General features: G+C 47.5%; 5 protein-coding genes across 5 annotated transcripts; 2 read left to right on the top strand and 3 right to left on the bottom strand.

Moving 5' to 3' along the window:
- Positions 1 to 11,922: 11,922 nt before the first annotated feature.
- LAJ45_10150 (uncharacterized protein) lies at positions 11,923 to 12,451 on the bottom strand (the record flags this gene model as incomplete). The annotated part of the gene is made up of 3 exons (XM_046119680.1): positions 11,923 to 12,245; positions 12,334 to 12,364; positions 12,449 to 12,451. The coding sequence occupies 3 exons, from the start codon at positions 12,449 to 12,451 to the stop codon at positions 11,923 to 11,925; spliced, it is 357 nt and encodes a 118-aa protein (XP_045967130.1).
- On the bottom strand, positions 12,078 to 12,371 carry LAJ45_10151 (uncharacterized protein; the record flags this gene model as incomplete). The annotated part of the gene is made up of 2 exons (XM_046119681.1): positions 12,078 to 12,240; positions 12,334 to 12,371. 2 exons carry the CDS (start codon positions 12,369 to 12,371, stop codon positions 12,078 to 12,080), a joined length of 201 nt encoding a protein of 66 aa, XP_045967131.1.
- Positions 12,452 to 12,981: 530 nt separating the features above from the next.
- LAJ45_10149 (uncharacterized protein) lies at positions 12,982 to 13,457 on the top strand (the record flags this gene model as incomplete). The annotated part of the gene is made up of 4 exons (XM_046119679.1): positions 12,982 to 13,071; positions 13,149 to 13,168; positions 13,233 to 13,363; positions 13,417 to 13,457. 4 exons carry the CDS (start codon positions 12,982 to 12,984, stop codon positions 13,455 to 13,457), a joined length of 282 nt encoding a protein of 93 aa, XP_045967129.1.
- Positions 13,458 to 14,022: 565 nt separating this feature from the next.
- On the top strand, positions 14,023 to 19,237 carry LAJ45_10148 (uncharacterized protein; the record flags this gene model as incomplete). Its single annotated transcript, XM_046119678.1, has 10 exons — positions 14,023 to 16,558; positions 16,615 to 17,239; positions 17,299 to 17,411; positions 17,468 to 17,512; positions 17,574 to 17,884; positions 18,303 to 18,584; positions 18,650 to 18,730; positions 18,781 to 18,810; positions 18,878 to 19,000; positions 19,049 to 19,237. The coding sequence occupies 10 exons, from the start codon at positions 14,023 to 14,025 to the stop codon at positions 19,235 to 19,237; spliced, it is 4,335 nt and encodes a 1,444-aa protein (XP_045967128.1).
- Positions 19,238 to 21,673: 2,436 nt separating this feature from the next.
- Positions 21,674 to 21,937, bottom strand: LAJ45_10147 (uncharacterized protein; the record flags this gene model as incomplete). The annotated part of the gene is made up of 1 exon (XM_046119677.1): positions 21,674 to 21,937. One exon carries the CDS (start codon positions 21,935 to 21,937, stop codon positions 21,674 to 21,676), a length of 264 nt encoding a protein of 87 aa, XP_045967127.1.
- Between the last annotated feature and the right edge of the window lie 97 nt (positions 21,938 to 22,034).

Genomic DNA, 22,034 nt, shown 5'->3' with positions numbered 1-22,034 from the left:
GATTGCCAGATGCAGCGGACTTCTCCTTGTCTCTGGAAGCTTTGAGTTTCCGGCAGTTTTTGTGTGTGTGGCCTTTTGCATATTCTCCATTCTTGGTGCACCAGGTGCATGTGATGTCCCGATTTCCTGTTTCGTTGTTACGTGGACTCCTGACTCTGTTGTTGTTTCCGTGTCTTGGGTTTCCTCGCCTGGTTGTGTAGGCTTCTCCAGCCGCCTGTCCATCGTTGTTGCGCCGTGAGTCCAGATCCAACAGCTTTTCTTAGACGTCATCGAAGGTGACGTTGGGCTTGGTTTGCAGGTTGTCAACAACTGATTCGAGAGATTCGTGCCGGAGTGAGAGGAGTAGGAAGGATGCCTTCGCTTTTGAGACAGATGCGAGTTGGTGAAGGTGGTAACCGAGTGGGTCTTTGGTCTTGTCCGTAGAGTTACTAGTTCTAGTGAGGAGGGATGACCAAAGAGTGTTGAACTTGGTTAGATGTTCCTTGATACCCTTGTCGGGTGTGTACTGTAGAGTGACGACATTAGCGAGGAGCGAGTGGAGGGAAGCGACAGTTTTTCGATCGAATCTGTCCTCGAGTTGAGTCCAGAGGTGGTGAGCAGTTTCGGCCGGTGTCAGCGTGAGAATGACTTCGAATTCGATGTTAGATTGAAGGAATACAACCGCAAGGTTATCCTTTTTGTCCCAATCACTGATTTCTTCGGCGTTGTCGGAGGTTTCTTCTTCGTCTTCTTCAGCCTCATCAGCGCTTCCTGATGCTTGTGGTGCCGTGGTAGGTACAGTGGTGGTTGTCAACACGGGACGCTTGCTCGAACCATTGACCAAGTTCCACAGATTGTGAACTTTCAGCATGCGGGTAGCAAGGTCCCTCCATACAGTGTAATGGCCTTGACCATCCAGCTTGCATGGGAGTGCGGGAATTTTGATGCTCCTCTCAGACATGATTGAAAGTGAAACGAGAAAGTGTACTTTGTGGTAAAAATGGTGAAGAGTGTATAAGCGTGAGTGGTCTCCGGGCTCATAACCTAGAGAAAGTATATAGGAGAAGTAAAGTAATTGATCGTGTTAATTGTTCTAGCTAAGGGGGAATGCCCCATACTTATACTAATGAAAGGTAGTACAAAAGGAATACAATGAGTCATGGACGTCTGAGTAAATAGAATGACTAGTAGGAAAGTGAGTCATACGCCGATGACAAATACTATAATGAAATGATGAGAATCTTCCAGAACTATGAGACGTGCCGAGCGCTCTCTTTCAAGACTTCTGTCTTCTTTGTGGGGGTTGATCGCGGTTATGATAGACGCGTCCATTGCGCAGAAGGATCTATATGCCCTGCGGTGATACGGGTATGTAGTTAAACAAGACCGTGCACACTATTACTGAGCTAGACCACTTTACCTTCGTGCACTACATTGTCATCCCCTTTCTTAATTCCGATATGCCCACGTATACGTTTCTAGTAGACCTCTGCTGAAGCATGCTGTACGGCAGCAACCTCTAAATTCCCCAAGGCCCACCGGCCACACAGAACATCCGTTCTTGTTTGGCAACGGATGGTTCGCACTATTCCGATTGTCTGGCGGTGTCTAGACGGTTTAGGCAGCATTCGACCCTAACCCTTTTGGTTCAGTAGGAAGCTTAAATGCTGCCATTACCTGCTAGGAAAGTAGATGGGTGTTCGGAGTTGAAAGAGGTAAATAAGTGTCGCTGGTGATTCTCTGTCTAGACTCTGGCAAAGTGCTAAAGACACTGGGAACCATTATCACTCAGTGATAAAGCAACTGAACGGCTTGGCTCAAAACAGTAACGTTTCTCTTTTCTAGCTAGCGGTCACTGGTAAACGGGAGAATATATATATATATATAGGTAAGTATCTATATATCACAGACATGCCCGGTGATGGGAGATACTGGTAGTGTGTACGCGGGGGTGCCAGAAAGTGACGCAATGCTTGACCTAGCAACGCGGAAAGCCACTCAGAATTTCAATTCTTAACACAACACAATGCTTGCACAAGATCGATATTTTAGCCATATGCATGATGCATGAGTCTCTAGAATAGAGTGCATTTTTTCAGGTCATTGACTTGGGGTTTTTAGCCTGCAAAAGAACAACTTGTGACAAACGATAGTAAGAAAAGGAGAAGCAATGCAATGGCTATTCATATTAACTCCTACCATAACCAGGTTATCCAGCTTCTAAACTACCACATATAGGCTCCAGACTCTGTTAGCTAGTTTGGTTGTTGAGTAATATGGACTATTTGATCGTTGCATCACTTTCCGGCACCCCCAGGTACATAATCATAGTCAGGATACGTGAGGTGAACGACTCCATCCATAAATCTCAAACCTATCCCATATTCCGCCGCCGAAATAGGCGGTTTCCATGTCTCTTTACCGGAATGTATAATCATACACCGCATCATGCACGAGGCTCAGACACCTCCGGATTAAGTCTCCGGTTTGCAAGAATGTTAGTTCCGACCACCGGAGCGGTGCGGGATGCGGTATTCTGTTCCTAGAGCGGCAGCTACAGTGCGTATATAAGTTCGATACCGACCTAGCTCACTGTGTCACAATCGCTCCTCCCACTTGGTCATAACTAAACCCCCACAGGGCTAGTGTTGGGTACCAGCCGAGCTGACTCAATCTTTAAGCTCGACCTTTAGGCTCGAATGCCTCATGTCCTCTTTCCTACGAGCCCAGCAGCTCGATCCAACATTGGGAAAGCTCGAGACTTATGAACTATTAGTAACTAGTTGATCTTATCATAATGGCAAAATGGGATTCCAAAATCACACTAGACCCCCGGCGGAGAACCATACGCGAGATAACTATTCCCAGTATAAAGATGGAAGCTTGAGCCTATCTCCGGAGCTTGAATAGCTCGAGTTTTCATTCCAATCCTCCGAGCCAGCTCGAGCTCAGAGCGAGGCTGGTCTTGAACAAGCTCGTGCCGAACGCTAACCATCCGGGCCATAGTCTCTAGTACGGCGACAGAGAAGTATTGCGCGATATCTGAACCCACTCTCGAAGCTCCAAAACCTCTCTTATCATTCGCGTTGTACCCGAACAGGTCTGCGAATTATCTTGATCTCTGATATCTCGAAGCCCAAAACGAGTGACATCCGGTGACGGAATTCATACATACCATATGCCCACCCCCCACAGTTCTCCCATAAGAACGGCGCTCGGGGCTTAGGCCCCGCCATACCCGCGCCCAGCGGCACCCTGGCAGGTGTTCTGGTGTATCTCCACCTTCGGTGCACCTCGGCCAAGGCACTACCTAGCCCCACACCACGATGCAGAGAGCGGGATAAATAGCACAGCGAAAGAAAAGAAGACATTTCCCATTGTAGAAAAACAGATAACCTGGGCTTAGGGGCTCCTACGTGAGATCACAGCTGCGAAGAATCTAGACGGGTAGAAATGAAAGGTGGGGGAGAGCAAGGAGATTGTGCACTCTTCAAGCACCAGAACGCAACACAGAAAGCACCGGGATCATAGCTTCTCCAGAATACGTTCTCGATGATAGGCGACAAGACTCCGAGGGAAGTATTTTCTCTCTACATGACCCCGTTCTGAAAGGTGCAAGGAGCAACCTTCTTGTTGTCAACCGGAAAGGCAAAGTTGACAAGATATCCGGCGGAGCCAAGATATGATTTCTGATACCAGTAATCCTTTCCATCTTTCGAGAGCACGGCATCTGAGTGTGAGGCGGTAGTGCGCTCAACCAGTAAGTTCGTTGTTCAGTACAGCCCAAATTGTACAGTACGATGCCAGTCGTGAGCGTCAGGCGCGGCGTCTCAACGCGCGCGCGCAACCAAATTTTCACAACCTTTTCACCGCGGGTTGGTACACAAGATATTAAATGTCAAATTGTTTTTGTTTATCTACTATTTAACAACTATACAAAAATTCAGCTCTCCAAAGGATCAATTGTGGTTGCTGTGCTGGTACCCGTGATGGTTCGGGGGGCGCGCCTGACGCTCACGACTGGCATCGTACTGTATATAGAATACCAAACACGTGTGTTTTCAAAGTCTGTCTGTTGGTTGAAGCTAAAGATAAACTAGCTGGTCAGTGCTTCTGGATCGTAAACTAAAATCAGATCAGAGGAGGATGGGCGGTTTTTCGATAAGCGGTCGGGCGGTGGTGTAGTTTCTGAGGTAGGGGGTGTTCTCAACTATTTGCAACAGCGGTAGGCTTCCTATGCAAATTCTGAATTTTCATCCGCATCCGCTAGTAGACTGTGTAATCACTTCCGGTGAAGATGCCTGTAAAGAAACTATGTAGGAGAAGTATATTAATTGATCGTGTTGATTATTCTAGCTAAGGGGGAATGCCCTGTATTTATACAAAAAGAGAGGTAGTACAAAAGAGATATAATGAGTCATAGGCATACGAATAATAGAATGACTAATAGGAAATCAAGTCATGAGTGAGTTATGCGCCGATGACAAATACTATCATGAAATAATGAGAATCCTCCAATACTATGAAACGTGCCGATCGTCCTGTTTCAAGATTTTCCCTCGTGAGCCACAGTGAATAGTAGAAAATAAAACATGTTTGCCTTTATCCAATCCCGTTGCAAGTAAATCTGCCACGTTGTTGTTGCTAGAAATATATTCCAGTTCAAATAACACATCCTCAAACCTTTCCCGAACACAATGAAAATGAACGTCAATACGTTTAAACCTTTTATGAAAGACAAAATTTTTCACCAAAGAGAGAGAACCGTTGTTATCGACTTGAAGAATAAAAGAGAGATTCAGTTTTCATTCCAGTTCGTAGATTGTATTCCTTGACCAGATCAGTTGTCGACTGGTGTCCAAGAGGGATATGTATTCCGCCTCAGTCGTAGGGTTGGCGACGGATCGTTGCCTATAAGAGTGACAGGAAATGAGTGCTTCCCTAGAATAAAGCATTAACCGGTGAATGAGCGGTGGTGGTTGATGTTGGAGGCATAGCTTGCATCACTATAGCCAATGAGTGGAGTTGGTGGTGTTTTCTAATAGAAGAGCCATCAATCGAGGATTGCCTTGAGGTAAGGAAGAACGCGATAGACTGCAGCTAGGTGGACCTTGATGGGACAGGAAAGAAATTACGAGAGTATAGTGACAGTATACACGAGGTCAGGTCTGGTACCGATCGATGTATGCATAAGTGGACTGAGTATTGATTGATAAATTATTGGATTGTCGATTTTTCAGCTCCCGTTCAAGTTCCTTTTTAAAGGTGGCGTTATTGTCAATAGTTATTGCCATAGGTGTAGATTCATCGAAGCCGTATTTAATGAGTACATACTTGAGATAGGCTTTTTATGATAGGACCATTCCAGTTTTAGTGTGGATCAAGTGGATTCCTAGTGCCTAGTTGGCTGTTGCGGTTTCACTCATTTCGAATTCAGAGTGGAGAAGGAGGTCGAGGCAGTTCTTGCATTCAATGCACCAGTAGAAGATGAGGATATCGTCTAGATAGATAGCGATTATGACCTCCACTATTTTGTTTATGAAGACACAAGGGTCGAAGTCTGCCTTTGTGAATCCTATTTTGATTAAGGCTTTGGAGAAACGGGTATACCATTCCCTTTATTATTGTTTGAGGGCATAGATGCATTTGATTACTTTCCATGCTTTACCGGTAATAAAGTAACTTGTAGGAGATTTCATGTAGATTTATACCTTGAGTTTGCTGTATAGAAATGCACTTGTGACGTCCATCTGATCGCATTAACCACCGGTTTCATCAGCAAATAAGGGGTTTCGCCAGGATGAAACCGAGTGCCTAGATGTCCAAATTCATCTTCTGTGCTCAAAACCTCCTCTATTTCTCACAAAACCTCATCCCGCTGTCACCAAATATGACACGTCATCTTTTTGTACCTAGTAAGCGTACAAAATCTGATAGATATTCCTTTAACGCGTATTAGGCATCTGAAATATGACCTCTCGTCCTTAAACGCTTTGTAGGCGTCCCAAATATGAAATCTCACCTTTTGATGCCCCACCGACTCTGAAATTGCTACCCACCATGGCGAACCTACATAGGGCCGAGCACTAGCCCTGAACTCGCTAGCGAATGAGGTCAAATTTGACTTTTCGAGGATCTCCACCTGCTTACCTACCTGCCTAGCTGCCTATCTGCAGCCTTCCTCTCAACACCTACCTCGACACCTACCTCCTGCCAGAATCAACACCTACATCATACCAGCATCGACATCTACCTCCTACCTGCAGCGATGTCTACTTCAACGCCTACCTCCTACCTGCAGCGATTCCTACCTCAACACCTACCTCCTACCTGCAGTGATACCTACCTACTACCTGTAACGATCCTTACCTCCTACTTGCAGCGATGACTGGATATGTATTTACCTACAAGTATTTTGACGCCTATACTGACACCGCTACAGACTGCTAAATAGCAGCAAATCAACACTCAAACCGACTCACAAATCGAGACCAAATTGCATCGAATCCATGGCAAATCAACGCCCAAATTGATACCCAACATGACACCAAAATGTCAAGTAATTGCACCAAGTCGACAACTAAATCAGTATCAAATCTACGCTCAAATCTACACACAAATCAATGACCCATGGTGAACGAAAGAAACATCAATTCAGCTCCTAATAGGTATGTAGGGAACCAAGAAAGTGTGGAGGTAGGCAGGTAAGCAGGCAGGGGCGGGGTAGGTGGGCAGGCATGCAGGCAGGCAAGCAGGCAGCGTACAGAGGTAAGTAGGCAGGCAGTCAAGTACGGAGATAGGTAGGCAGGCAGTCAAGCCCAGAGATAGGTAGAGCGCTAGCAAATATGTAAATAGAGAAATAGATAGTCAGATAGACGAATATGTATGACTGGCGTGCGGAAACAATGTCCTCGTCGATGTATTTTTGGCCGGGTGATCTCATTCTGCCAGCGAAAACTGCTAGCAAAAACCGTTAACCGGGCCAAATATACTAGCGTACAGACTGCCTCAGACGGCGTTAGACGCCAAAAGACGATTTTGCATGTAGACCAGTCGCGACAACGTCCATTCGCAAAGAGGTGCACTGGCTCCGTGTTGGTGTGCCCCGGCGTTGGTATAGAGGTAAGCAAAGGTCTTGGGGCATCTGTGGCATGTGGGGTATCTCGGGCGGCTAAGTGCCCCAAGACGACATGTAATTTTTTGCTGATGTTGATGTTACTCCTAGTATATATTTTTAAGAGTAGATTTCGCCTTATGCATTCCTAATTCTTGTTCAACTTTGGGAAATAGCATCTGCTAATTCTATTCATCTTGTTGAAAACAGGCCCGTAATGCTTCAGATTCAGCTGAACCTTCTAGACAGTTTTGCTCCTTACATCAACATGCTTGTACTCCAAATATGCTACTATAGCCTACAAGCATTTCAAATTATAGGTTTTTTCCCATTCACAATTAGCCGAGCACTATAACAATTACAATCTCAAATACCTTTATTTTCTAACTATAACATTTGCAGTACTACTTTTAAAATCCAACTTTTCCTCTGTCGTGTAAAAAGAGATATCAGCATGTAAGTGAAGCATCAGAATTACTGAGCTCTCTAGAATAGGAACTCTAGCAGCAGTACCAAGTTCTACTGTATGTGTTGATGGCATTTTGCTTGGTTGATTATGGGTTATCAGGTCAGACCATGTTGGTTCATCGGGAGGCGTCGCACTGTTGCTATGCAAAAATCAACGTTACAATCATTTACTTCTTTAGTCTGAGCAGTTTCAATCCGGCCGAACGAGTAGGGTGAAAGTGGTGGATTTATTGTACACAAATATATCCTGTTAGAAGATAGTTTTACACAGCGAGGCCTCTGGTTATGAGAGATGTAAAGACGATATTTTGGATCTCTTCACCTTCTAAATAAAGGTCGCAGCATAAAGGATACGAAGCACCCATCGGATAAATAGTCAGTCGGGCAAAGCAAGTCATTCAGGGGAGTCGTTGTCCCCTACCTCAATGTGTACTGCATTATACTTCAGCAAGCGTTGTTATTGTAAATGCGGCAGTAGATTGGTTGCTAAGTGGGATAGTAGACAGTTGTAACAGGGTTAGTACCACACACAATACAGCCTTTGCCAATTCACACAATGCATCTTGATAGTATAGGCTACCTACTCACCCATTGGGGAAGTGCAGTCTCAACTAGAGGCGAGCCGGTGATTTGAAGGTCGAGACAGTCTAGCTTTGCTCGATGCACTAGTGTATTTCAGTGTTGCAAGGTAAAGCATTGTTGATAGGGATTGTTGTTACAGCATACACATTGAAGGTTCGTCCTGCTTCTATCGAATTTGAGGTTATCATTTAGTGATTGCATAGTGTCAAGATAACTGGGGTTCACCAACTTGACTGCGGGAAGCAGTAAAAAAAATAATCGTTAGGGCAGTCTCAAATAAGGCAAATATCACCTTTTTGGAAATGTATTCATGATTCTAATTTTAAGTCTCTAACGTAAATAACGTGGAACTCGGATATGACCAGGAAGTCTGATGTCTCAGAGTATTCATTCACTGTAATGTCAGTCAGGTTTTCATAAGGTGAACCGCCACAAGATACAAACATAATTAACTTGAAGGGTGGTAAACACCAATATGATCTACACATAAAAGTGGTGAACGGTAACATAATTCGTAATTTTGATATGAGGTGAGTCCCCCTTACTATGATCCTAACAACTGCTCTCACCCGCACTACAATCCCAACTAACAACTACTATACAGAAATAATATTATGCCAATACGGTAACAAACTTCAAGTTTCCCCTAATACTGAGATGATAATTAAGAATATTAGTAGGAGTTCTGGACGAGATTTGAACGCCATAAAGAAATGTGTATAGGTTGAGGTACCAGAGACTAACCTTTACTTTTGGTTTTTCCGGTCTTTATTTTTGATCTGTGCGTCCCCTTCTTCAACTTGTCCGACTCTTTCGTTTCTAAAAGTGCCTTCAGTCTCATTATCTCCACCCCTGTAATCTCCTGCGCTTTAGATATCACTCTTCTGTCGGTTCTTACTGCCCTTTTCCCCATATATTTGACCCTAATGTCCTGGAGTTGTATTTTGGCAATTTCTGCTTGAGTGAGGGACTCTTTTGTTGAAAATGGCATTCGAAGAATAATGTCTGTATATTCGTTTTGAGTGAGCCCCGGTACTGCCTTTTAGTTGATATTTGAAACTTGAACTTATACAGATTGTTTCTTTTGATAATGGATTCCGGGATTTAAAGCAAATTGAGCTTGATGGCACAGGTCACGTCTGTTCTTTGATGTTTGAAGTAATGGATGATCTAGGATTTGGAGATTGGACTTCAAGCGAGTTGCAGGACCGGGGTTTTGGTTCGGTTTTAGTTTTGTTAATACTTTGTTGGGGTCGAATGGGAAAATACCAGTGGTTCGGAAAGCCGTCTGTATTGCGGATTTAGTGTATGTTTCTTTCCCAGAATCAACAAAGAATGACCAAAAAGTGCAATTATTTGTACTGGTACAGGTTTCTCGAAGATGTGTATCTACTGCTTTACCATAATAATGTTGAAGATACCCGAATAGGCCTATATTTAGAGGTTGAAGAGAGTGCATTGAATGGGCAGAGAGACACATGATATGAATGTTCTGAGAGAAGGTATAAGAGCAAAACTCATAGGTTAGGTGTAAACAATGACAATCTAAAATCAATAGTCGTAGTCGGGCTCGACTGATCTTTTTGGAGTGAATGTCGAAGTGCGAGTTCTCATTCAACTATCGCAACTCCATATTATTGTCTGTACAATCATTGTCGCTAAAACAAAAGACCGCTTCCGAATTATCTGTCGATTGGTGCCAACCAATGTAATGACTATTCCCTTTATAAAGTATCCAAACGGGAAGAACGCAACCTGCTACAGTGACTGCTTCAATGACTGTTATCAACTCCTGTGAACCATCTCGTACAAGATTTGGATTTCTTTTCCCTGGCCGGCAGATCACCTTCGCTTTTGATAGTTAACCAAGTATAAACCCTTTGTCTCTAAAATTGTATGTATCCTGGTTGGGGCCAAACCCTTTAGGGATTAGGATGCGGATAAACCTGTTTAGCTTATTAAAGTAGTTTCTTAACGTGATGGGATTATTTGTTAGGTGCCTTTGATGATCCAATTGCGTACTCTTTTTGGCTGAAAAATCTGAATGCTTATTAAAAAAACGCGTTATCCAGTTTCGTCCAATATGTGCTGTATCTCGCTCCAGATGTTCCTCTTCCACGATATTCTCCGATAAAGCTGTCGTCATACCCCGTAGCAGATCCACCCTGCACGGAAAACCTGTATCGTCCATATCCCGACACCATTTCTTAAATGCCTTTTCCACGCTTGATGGTAGTTTCTACTGGTCCTGATTCGCTTCGCGTCTATTTTTTCTGGCTTTAAATCGATGGTCCAATGTAGATACAGCAATACCAAATTCCAGTGTAAAAACTGACCAAAGAGAGTTGTATTCTGCCCTCTTTGACAGTGCTCGATGTATAAAAGTCTCTCTTTCCTGCTGTGATGAAGTACTAGGTTGCGATTTTCCTCTCACTATTTTCGGTTGTGGTTTTGTTATCACGATGTTGATCTTTTTTACAGGGATGATTAATTGCAAGAGTCAACTTGAATGAGTAATCAGAGACGCCCGACTTCAAAAGGATATCCGAGTTTCCCTTGATTTACGTTAACAGCGAACTCCAGTGATTAAACATTATTGATATTTCAAATTATTTAATTGAAGGCTTATTTAAACCTTATTTAATTTAATTCTTATATAAGCCTTGATCGATTTTAGGCTTATGTAAGCCTTGATCCAATTTACGCTGATTCAATTTTAAAACTTATTCTAAGTTTAAGAAGAAACGAAAAGGCAAACCATTGAATCCAGGGCATTACGGGTATACTAGAGCCCGAGCTCTCAAGCTACCCATTAGGCTATAGGAGAATTAAGATTTTGATATTAGAACTATTATGAGGCTAAAATAATCAATAAAATTCGAATTCCTAAGCCTTAAATAAGGCTTATTTACCAGAGAGTCTTGATTGATGAAAAAGACAGATCTCGTATCGAGACTTATTTAAGAATTACCTGTATATAATGTATATGTATAGCTAAAGGCATATATGTGCCTTATTCTGGAGAGAGTCTTAGAAAAAATATAGCCTCTTACTAAAATAATGCTAAAATCACCAAAAAACGCTTATATATGCCTTTTTCGCTAGTAAATCGTGATTGGAGGCTTATTTTTTTACCCGTTGCCACAGTCAAGAACCCTCGCATCCCGGAGCCTCGTTCCTTGGCGCTGTTTCTTCAATATTTGCTTGGTCACAGGTAAGGAACGCTGCTAGAGTACTGCCCCACAGATCTCTCAAAATTTAATGATGTATTTCTACGGGTTTTAACAAAGCAATGTACAAGACCGTCGACCTGACAAGTTCCCGCTACTAGAACTAGCTCCATGCCATGCACGCACGCCTAGATTGCCAAGACCACCAGTCCTCCAGGAGGCGGGCTTCCAAATGCGTATTCTACCGCCCAAGAGTTGAAGCGCACCGTTAGGTGGTAGTTCTAAGCTTTGCACCTATAGCCCGGCGCCCCTGTTCGACCCTGCGCCGCTTCCACCAGGCATCAATCTCTCAAAGACCCTTCCCCCGCTCTTGTTAAGGGCACCAGCGCTCGCCGCAGCGATTCCTCTCATCCAAACAGCACACATCCGCCGCCGCCGCGTCCTCCGCCTAATAACTGTCCGGCTGCCGATATATACGCATCGGGCGCTGGTACGTACCCCATCTTGCTACAGCGGCACCCCCAACAACGGTGTACGCTTCGCACGTTCCCGCCGGTCCTCTCACTCACCATGCCCGAAGCATGGGGATTCACCCCGTGAGATTACCTCCTAGCTAGTTATCCCCGCTGCGTGAGTTCCGCTCTCTGGTAGAGGATGAAGTGTCTTAGCTGGCGCGAGATCTGGGGAAGGTCCTGTGTGGTGGATGGGTTGGGGATCGGGGACATAGCCACCGGGGCTGAGGTGGTAGGATGGTGAATCGGGTGTTAGGGTGGTGTCATGGGCGATGGATGGTGATAGTGGTGGTTGGTATAGCTGGATTGTGTGCGAGTCGAGGTACCTCCGCCGAGCAGATAAATAGTGTTGTAGCTGTTCAATCTTAGCTCGCGGGAGGAGTAGGGCTCGGTGGTCTCTATCACGGGTAGAATGCTGTGCTTGTTAGAATGTCAGTTCGGCACGTTCTCCGCAGTCACCTGGGGCATTGGATTGGACTGGGGGGGTACGGGGAAGGAGGACGCATACAGCCACCAAGCTCCCCGCGCGCTCCCTGCTCCTACCATCGCCGTGGTCCCGTCCAGAATGTTATGGTGTAATAAGCATCTCTTGCTGCCCGCACTGCCAGGCCTTAGCCAGCTACCATGGCCTAACAGCACTACCCCACTCGATGCGCTCGCTCCGGAGAGCTGTCTGGTAAAAATACCGAGTTGGTAGGTGTGGAGTACGAACAGTAGAGGCTCTAGACCATGTTAGTAGAAGGAAGCCTCAGCGGCATGGACACGAGATAACTCAGCGGGGTGCCGTGGGTGGAACAACCGTGGGTGGAACCACCGTCAGCGTGCAGTCGACTGAGTGGCCGGTGAGTGGTCGCGGCTGAGCTATGAATGGAGAGGGGACGGTATGCAGGTGGTGGACACAGTGCCTGAGGGGGGATGGTTTCGACAGAGATGCCAAGACCTCGGTTAGCCTCAGTCTTTCAGCCGCAGGTTGAGCGATTCTATCTGTCTCAGGTGGTGCTGAAAATATTTTCGCGCACGCACTACAGACAACCTTACATCTTGGCTGGGGCGTTTCCCAGGGTATCAGTCAATAAATGTTATCTTATTTTGAGAGATGCGGGGGCCTGGGTCGAGCTGGACTGGCTCCGGGCCTCAATGCCGCTGTCACAAAACAATGTCTAGCTCGACTTGCGATTCCGGTAATGCCAGTTTAGGAATATTACGTCAAGTGTTCCGAGCGAATAAGCCTGTAGGGTTCAGAGTGGTAAGTAGTTTGCGTTTTTGCAGCCAGCTCGAAAATTCGGATATTCTTTCAATGCCAAGTGGCTCTGATCTGGCGAGAGAAACTGCTCATCGAGCGGGTAAGCGGCAAGCCGGCCAACCACTACTCCCCAATGCATCCTCGAGGCTGACATGCGATACAAGACATGCGTCCTCGATGTCAGCATCTATTTGGTCGAGAACAGACGTCTGCACATGCCTGCATGTGTACAGTGCATTTATCCACCGATCGCGAGTGAGAAGTGCAGGTCGACTGCTCGCTGTTCTCAACATGGGTATCTCTGCCCGTGCCCTTTTGAGTGCGCACAACGCTGACCCCTCATCTGAGACCATACCGAGAGAACCTCCCTCCTCTTTGAAGTCGATTAAAAAACCATCTCGGGGCTATTCTCTCATTCCCAGGGTAGATGAAATAGCAAAATCATTATTACAGCTCTGCTTCCGGGTTTATCTACGATTGTTGCAAGTATTTATACCTAATTTCTTTCTTCAACTCTTAGTTAGCAAGACCTCCGGCTTTCTCAAACCTTGTGAACAGCGAACTAACTGATCGGCATTTCTCAATATTCGTTAGTAGGGACATAACAGCAAACCGCTCTCCCTCGGAGGTTCTGTCATATCGAAAAACGCCTACTCAAGAGCGACTTTCCATCCCTGTTCGACGACTGGAGCTGCGCAAAACTTATCTCCCCCCTCGACACAAGGTAGTAGACCCCCCTCGCCCCCATTCTTGAATATTGGCAAGGTCGAGAGCACCAGCTAAATGCGATTTCTTGTAAGTCAATACGATTAGAGCAACAGGACAGCATTTCTGCTAGGGGCTACACACGCATCGACGGAGTCAATTTCCATTCCTTTATTCAAGCACGAAACTTGAACTATATTGCCTTCAGCTGGGAAATATACGATCACCCGAAATTCATACTCTCCCGCCATGCCTAATACCGGTCCTGCCAGCTCTATTCCCGAAAGATTAAACTCAGACGCTACAAGAGAATTTCTCAGCCAGTATGGTGCGCCGGGTTCCGACCCGTTCGAGTATGGAAGTGTCGATTTCATGCAACCTGTTCGAGACGGAGACAAAGATACAGTGGCCAGGTTTATCGAGAAAACAGACCAGTTCAACCCATTCTTTGTGTGCGATATGGATGATGCACTATCGGAAGCTGCAGCACATGGCCACGAAGATATAGTGCGACTGTTGCTTGATGAAGGTGTGACACTTGACTCACTCAAGCTGTGTGACCGCTGGGATGAGGATATAACCCGGAGTAAGGGAACAGGTGGATGGAGGTGTGAATGCAGAGGGACGGCGCTACAGGAGGCTTCAAACACAGGGGGTGAAAGCCTGGTTTCACTCTTGTTGGAGCGTGGGGCCAACGTGAATTTTGAGCCGGTCCCCCATCAAGGAGCAACAGCTTTAGGGGGCGCGGCTAGAGGTGGGCACGCCAGGGTCGTAGCAAGTCTGTTGGCTGCAGGCGCAGATGTCAACGCCAAACCCGCCGGAGAGGGTAGGACGGCGTTGCAGGCCTCGGCTGAAGGAGGGCATGCGGAGATCGTAGCGATTCTATTGGCTACAGGTGCTGTTGTCAATGCCGAACCTGCTCGATATGGTGGTAGAACAGCACTACAGGCCGCGGCGGAGGGTGGGTATGCGCTGATCGTAAAGAGTTTGTTGGTGGCAGGCGCTAATGTCAATGCCGAACCTGGTGAAAATGATGGTAAAACAGCGCTGGAGGCTGCGGCGGAGGGTGGGCATGCGGCGATCGTAGAGAGTCTGTTGGCAGCAGGCGCTGATGTCAACGCTAAACCTGGTGGAAACGATGGCAGAACAGCGCTGCAGGCCGCGGCGGAGGGTGGGCATGCGGCGATCGTAAAGAGTCTGTTGGCAGCAGGCGCTGATGTCAACGCCAAACCTGGTGGAAATGATGGTAGAACAGCATTGCAGGCCGCGGCTGAGGGTGGGCATGCCGCAATCGTAAAGAGGCTGTTGGCGGCAGGGGCTGATGTCAATGACGAACCTGGTGAAAATGATGGTAGAACAGCATTGCAGGCCGCGGCTGAGGGTGGGCACTCGGCGATCGTGGCGAGACTTTTGGCTGCAAGCGCTGATATCAATGCCGAACCGGCTCGATATGGTGGTAGAACAGCGCTGCAGGCCGCGGCGGAGGGTGGGCATGCGGTAATCGTAGAGCATCTACTAGCGGCAGGCGCTGATGTCAATGCCAAACCTGCGCAAAATGATGGTAGGACTGCGCTGCAGATTGCGGCGGAGGGTGGGCATGCGGCGATCGTAAAGAGTCTGTTGGCAGCAGGCGCTGATGTCAACGCCAAACCTGGTGGAAATGATGGTAGAACAGCATTGCAGGCCGCGGCTGAGGGTGGGCATGCCGCAATCGTAAAGAGGCTGTTGGCGGCAGGGGCTGATGTCAATGACGAACCTGGTGAAAATGATGGTAGAACAGCATTGCAGGCCGCGGCTGAGGGTGGGCACTCGGCGATCGTGGCGAGACTTTTGGCTGCAAGCGCTGATATCAATGCCGAACCGGCTCGATATGGTGGTAGAACAGCGCTGCAGGCCGCGGCGGAGGGTGGGCATGCGGTAATCGTAGAGCATCTACTAGCGGCAGGCGCTGATGTCAATGCCAAACCTGCGCAAAATGATGGTAGGACTGCGCTGCAGATTGCGGCGGAGGGTGGGCATGCGGCGATCGTAAAGAGTCTGTTGGCAGCAGGCGCTGATGTCAATGCTAAACCTGCGCAAAACGATGGTAGACCAGCGTTGCAGGCCGCGGCGGAGGGTGGGCATGCGGTAATCGTAGAGCAACTACTAGCGGCAGGCGCTGATATCAATGCCGAACCGGCTCGATATGGTGGTAGAACAGCGCTGCAGGCAGCGGCTGAGGGTGGGCATGCGGCGATCGTAGAGGGTCTGTTGGCGGCAGGCGCTAATGTCAACGCCAAACCTGCGCAAAAGGATGGCAGAACAGCGCTCCAGGCCGCGGCGGGGGGTGGGCATGCGGAGGTGGTAGGGGCTCTGTTGGCGGCAGGCGCTGATGTGAAAGCAAAACCTGGTGGAAATGATGGTAGAACAGCGCTACAGGCCGCGGCTGAGGGTGGGCATGCGGCGATCATAGAGATTCTATTAGCTGCAGGCGCTGATGTCAATGCCGGACCGGCACTCTATGACGGTAGAACAGCGCTGCAGGCCGCGTCTGAAGGAGGGCATGCGGCGATCGTAGCGAGTCTGGTGACTGCAGGCGCAGATATCAACGCCGCACCCGCCGGACGTGGTGGTAGAACAGCGCTACAGGCCGCGGCTGAGGGTGGGCATGCGGTGATCGTAGAGATTCTGGTGGCTGCAGGCGCAGATGTGAACCCCTCTCCCTCAGGTGGTGCCGGTGCCACTGCTCTACTGGCGGCAATCAGGTGGGGGGATGTGAAGATTGTAGCTAGTCTCCTGTCACTAGGTAGAGATATCTAGACCCAGTCCGCCGCGCTTCTACTAATACCGCGGTGTGTGTAGGATTAAGGAACGGGTATGTTGAAGATCCTGGCGCTTTGCCTAACACGGGTTCACTTGTCCAGCAGATTTCAGCGCCCAAGGATACCCTCTCAGCTATTAATACAGACCATCTAATCTCAAACGTTACAAAACCTAAAATCCTTCAGTTCTTACTACAGGCAGGTATAAGCACCTCTGTCCTATCTAAAGAGGGCTCAAGTCCTTTGCACTATGCCGTGAAGCAAAGGAACATTCGGTCCATCGCACTTCTCCTACTCTCTGGGGTCGACACAAATATACGCGATCAGGATAATCTTACCCCTTTCGATCTTTTACGAGGAAGTGAGAGATTCTTTCGACCGCAATGTTTACGAATATTCCTCTGGCTAGGCTGCGAGACCAGAGGTCGTCCAATCCAATTATGGCATCAGGAATATAACCAATACGCACGGAAGTGTTTCTTAACACTGACCGCCCGACCAATTCCTCATCCAAGCTGGATTTCTCCACTTTCCGAGGGACAGCCACATCCTGCTGCCGGTGGTGATCAGCTTCAGTCAGGTAAATTACAAAAGACGTCAATTCAAATCACATCTTTCGACACGCTGCCTAGCGTAGAATGGGAGGGTCATAGGAGTCTTCATCAGTGTGTATTCCTTAACCTGGGGATAATGCAGTCATGGGGTCCTACTAAGTCTTTCATAGTTCAGGAAGGGATATTCAAGAAATATTGCGGAACCCTAGGCAGATAGTTGTGGCTACCGAGGAGAGACGGTTCTACGCGCTGGGAGATGTTGGGGCAGGAGGGGGGGTAATATGTATGAGACAGTGGAGATGGTGCCGCGTAAAGAGCGATTATCGCTTTGAGGACCAGGGCGGAACCGGCCTTCCCTCTCATCTGAAAATGGATACCACCGCCGTACGTGGAGGTCTGTTTTATGCCACAGGTTTCTCTATGGCAATTCTAACTTAAAGTATAGCATTTTTAACCTGCTCTGTATCTTTTGATTACTTGCTCCAAATTGCTGGACAGGAGGCGAAACCGAACGAAATGGGCAACGCGTTCAAAGTAGCCGCAGCGAAAAGTACAATAAACTGGACTATGCGAAAGAGGGCCCCAGAACCGAATCAAGAGTTCACACCTATACTACGGACAATAGATTTCGTCAGTACATTAGACATCGGGTGGGTGCCAGATGACGCTGTTGATTTCTTCAACGCCTTCATGGTTGATTTACACAAGAAATGGAGGGTGCTCCTTGAGGAAGCAGACACTCACCTTGATCACAGCGTAAGTCTAAGTTCCTCTTCGAATAAAGGCCATTGTGCATGGGCGGTGTTTCCTACGGTTCTTCGGTTTCTCAGTTCAAACCGGGTTTCTAGAACTGTTTAAGAAAACAGTTCAGTTCGGTTTTGCCTATTCCCGATTTGGTTCAGTTCAGCTTGTGGTTTGGGGTAAACCGGTTTTCCCAACCTAGCCCAGAACACTTTTGCTGTAGAGTTCCTGCCGGACTAGTGCCAAGACCTCAGAATCATTCTGCAATATAAACCGGTTCTTATTTGGTCGGTTCAATTACCGGCCATCTCTATTCAGTTCATTTCAGTCCTGCTGAACGTAAGAACCGGTTACAACCGTTGGAAACACTCTGCATGGGCTACATGGACTTTAAAAGATTGACCTTCATAGACGCTAACCCTGGTGTTTACAGAGACGGATACTTTTAAAGAAGCAGGGGAAGAGTGCGGGGTTTATTGAAATCCTCCTGCTAGATGCTCAAACATGGAGTGACTCTCGATCTCTGTTGCAGACCCAGGTGCGCAGTGCTAGGGACATCTTAACAGACTTTCGCGAAACAAAATATCTTCAAGATGAGATTGTCGACCCTCCCGTATCATTTGATAATTTATCAGTAACGATCGACAGATTGGAAGAGGAAGTGCTTAAGGAGATTAAGGATTTAGATGACAAAACGCAGAAGATGATCGAACTTGTAAGTTCAAAACACCTTGGACCCGGCGAAAGGCTCCCACACTGAATGTTTGACATGGAATATAGGAGTTCAATCTAGTCTCGATCTATGAAAGTCGTACTTCAAAAGAGATGGGTATGAGCATGAAGCGACTGAGCTGGATCACGGTACTGGAGGCCCCTCATTGTCGTAAAGAGTATAAGCTAACGTGTTATAGTTCATTTTCCTGCCTTTGATGTTTGTTGCGGTAGATTTATCACCCCGGGGAGATCATTCACTGCTGTTGAAACAAAGCTAATATTATAAACCACTAGTCATTGTTTGGGATGAACGTAGACATCATAAGCGGTGGGCCCAAATGGACGTGGGTGATCGTCCTCGCGATTTCCCTGTTTACCGTTGTCATCCTAGTCTGGAGCTTATTGAAGCGCTTCCCGGTAACTATGCCCATTCGTTTAGTTACTTTTATCTAATCGTACTGGTAGGTCGATGAATGGATCCGAGAGCATAGAGAACAGGCAAATAGCGCAAAGCTCAAGGGGAATACCCAACCTAAGTGGTACGGATGGGGTTTCTGGCGGAAGGAAGCATGCGAGCATGATTTGGAATTGGGAGAAACGTTCCAGTTTACCCGCCCCCAGAGGCGATGGACCATGAAGTTGAAAGATCATTAGGATATAGGTTGTAAGGTAAATATCAGGTATACGGGGTGAATGTTGAGACAAAGAATGGAGGTGGATAGAGTTTGATGATTATGTTTCTTAAATATACGTATAAAGGATATTTACTTCGTGATTTTGCATCTTGAGACCTGAGATTACCGCCAGAGTCGTCCTGGCTAGGACGATATCCTCTTGACCAGCGATTTGGCGCGGGGATGTTCCCCAACGGGTAGCGCGTTCGGGTATCACTATAGTCCGTTCTGTAACCGTGTTTCAAAAGGCACTGTGGGTACCACACTTTTCTTGCTGTGCCTACCGAGGGCCAGGAATCCCGAGTAATAACTAGCTATCGGCCATTGATAATGCCACGGTGTAGAGTCGCGATGTCACGAGGGTCACAGATTATCACTCGGGTTCGGCAGTGCTCGATGTGTTGACACTTATTTTTGTGTTGTTTATTCGGGCCCTACTACGGGGGTTTGCACATCCCATGATGCATTCCTGAGTGGAGAAAACGATTTATCTATACATTTACTATAGAGGCATTTGGTACATGAATAGTCTGATGCATGTTAGTTTGTGGGTTCTTTCTGGAAACCATTCATATTTTTTTAAAAAAATTATTTTCCAAGCCTTGAGGGTTCACAATGCCTCAGAAGACGTAGGTATGTGATGTGTTTCTGTCCTTGTGTGCTGGATCTGTAGCACGCATTAAGGGCGTATGTATGATAAGTGTTGTATGGCGGGTCGGATATAGCCAAGTATCATGATCTAAGAATCAGGTTCAGATCCTCTTTGAGTCATGTTATATTTTGCCTGGGTTTGACCCTGTTCTACTAGTTTCAGCCACTTTGCGGGTATTGCATTCTTGGTTCAATGCGGATGCAGCTCCAGTGCACCACCGTGTCAATGGGGTGTACATTGCTGATGTGGTACGTAAAGGAATCCAATCCAAGTACATTACTGAGCTGAGTGTTATCAGAACATTACTAAATATAATAATATACTCAGCACATTACTGGTGGGTGCTTTGCGCCGAACAGGTATTGTGGGGTTCAGTGAGGGATCGGTTTCTTTCTGTGGTGGGGGTGTGTTGATTTGATTGATGTATATGTTGACTTTGTATTTCGGTCCGGTCATGGAGCTATATTGTCGGATTTTCTTGTTTCCTTTTTTTCCTTTTTTTTTGTTTAATTCATTAATTGCGCGCAGCCCTTCGCTTGGGGTTGCCGGGTCGAGTTGTTTTTGTGTGGGTTTATATTGGACTTGGAACCACCGCGGCCACCGATTTCTGCGGCCTATACTTCTATAATTACCCATCATGTCGAATAATTATGAAAATAGTTACGGAATTCCACATATCAGGACGCTATTTGACGGACTGATTCGGCACTGATAGGCAAGTTTAGGAACCGCTCCCGGATGTGAATATATACAGAACCCCCCATCACCAACCACTCCCTGTAAAGCCCCTTCCGTCTCATCACAGGCACCCCAGCGTATCCCCTTCCTGTGTTCCCCATTCATTCCCTCCCCAAAATCTGGGATGAAGCCATTTCGCAGGTCTTGCGGTAGTTTTTCTGTGCTGGCTTCGGTAGCGTGTTTCAAATATCCCACGGACAAGTACCACTAAAAGGTGCCAGCAAAGACAGTTAAGAATTGTCAATTTGCAAATATGAAAGTATAGATCCCGGCGACCGAGTTCCATCAAAAACGCACAGCTTTCCCGACCGCGGAATTGATGATATCCGCAGCTGGCAGAACGTAGCACATGATTAGTTTCAAAAGGACCTCGGGCGTGGGTGTTTTGGGGTTCTTTTGGTGAACGCTTGGGTGTCCTCCAGAGGTGGTATCACTGGTGCCCAAATGCCCCGCCAATGCGGGAAAACGAAACGAGAGAAGGAAAAAGGTGTATGTGAATTTATCAGTGGAGTAACCAGCAAAGCAATATCCTTACGACCCCAATCCCCTCACACGTAACGCACGTGCAAACAGAAAGTGGCAACCCGCAGCTATATGCCGACCCTATCCCTACAGCTCAAGGAGCTACACAGCACCCCCAAACCCCACAACCTCTATCCATCAGAATCAGAAAGTTATCTCCGTTGTTACCGCCCGTTCTGCTACGCGTACCACAAAACACACACAGAGCGCACACAGAGCACATCCGTTACCGCCGCCGGAGGTCATCTTATACCTCTAGACAGCGGAGTGCATACCACCCCTTCTCTCATCCGCCCCACCTCCGGCCCCACCTCCGGCCACATCTAACCACTCCAAAAGACCCACCTCTCTCCACGCCCCACACGCACCATGACTGCCAACCAGCCCAGTTGCTATCCATTCCCCCCGTCACCCCTGCCTGTAATAGACTCCAGAGCGGCACAAACCCAGCTACTCCACCCCGCGCGCCCGCCCGCCAGTCCGTACCCACCGGACACTCCAAGATTACTCTACCGTGCGTGAACCAGCGACGGCTTGGCTATGAAATGAAGGTCGAAGGACGGCGCGTGGCGGGATAGGATGCGGCTGCGGTGACAGGCATTTCGAGGGCGGGCTTGGGGGAGCGTAGATGCGGGGCTGGGGGGTAGTGCGGTAGGCGGCGGCAACGGCGGTGACGGCGGTGACGGGTGGGCGTAGTGAAGGTCCCGATGATGGGGTATGATACGATACAGCAGCTGGGTGTTGGGGTACGGTGGTGCATAGGGCCATGGTGGCGGAGTGGGCGGGGGTGAAGAAGTCGGACAGGTGGGAAGATAGCACCGAGCTCAAGGCTCCCGCACCCGTCTGAAGTGTCGGTATGTGGTAG

This window comes from Morchella importuna (genome assembly GCF_003444635.1).
Source record: "Morchella importuna strain M04M26 chromosome Unknown Morimp01GS042, whole genome shotgun sequence".
NCBI lineage: Eukaryota > Fungi > Ascomycota > Pezizomycetes > Pezizales > Morchellaceae > Morchella > Morchella importuna.
Note: the sequence above shows the minus strand (reverse complement) of the source record. Positions and strands in the feature narration are given on the sequence as shown.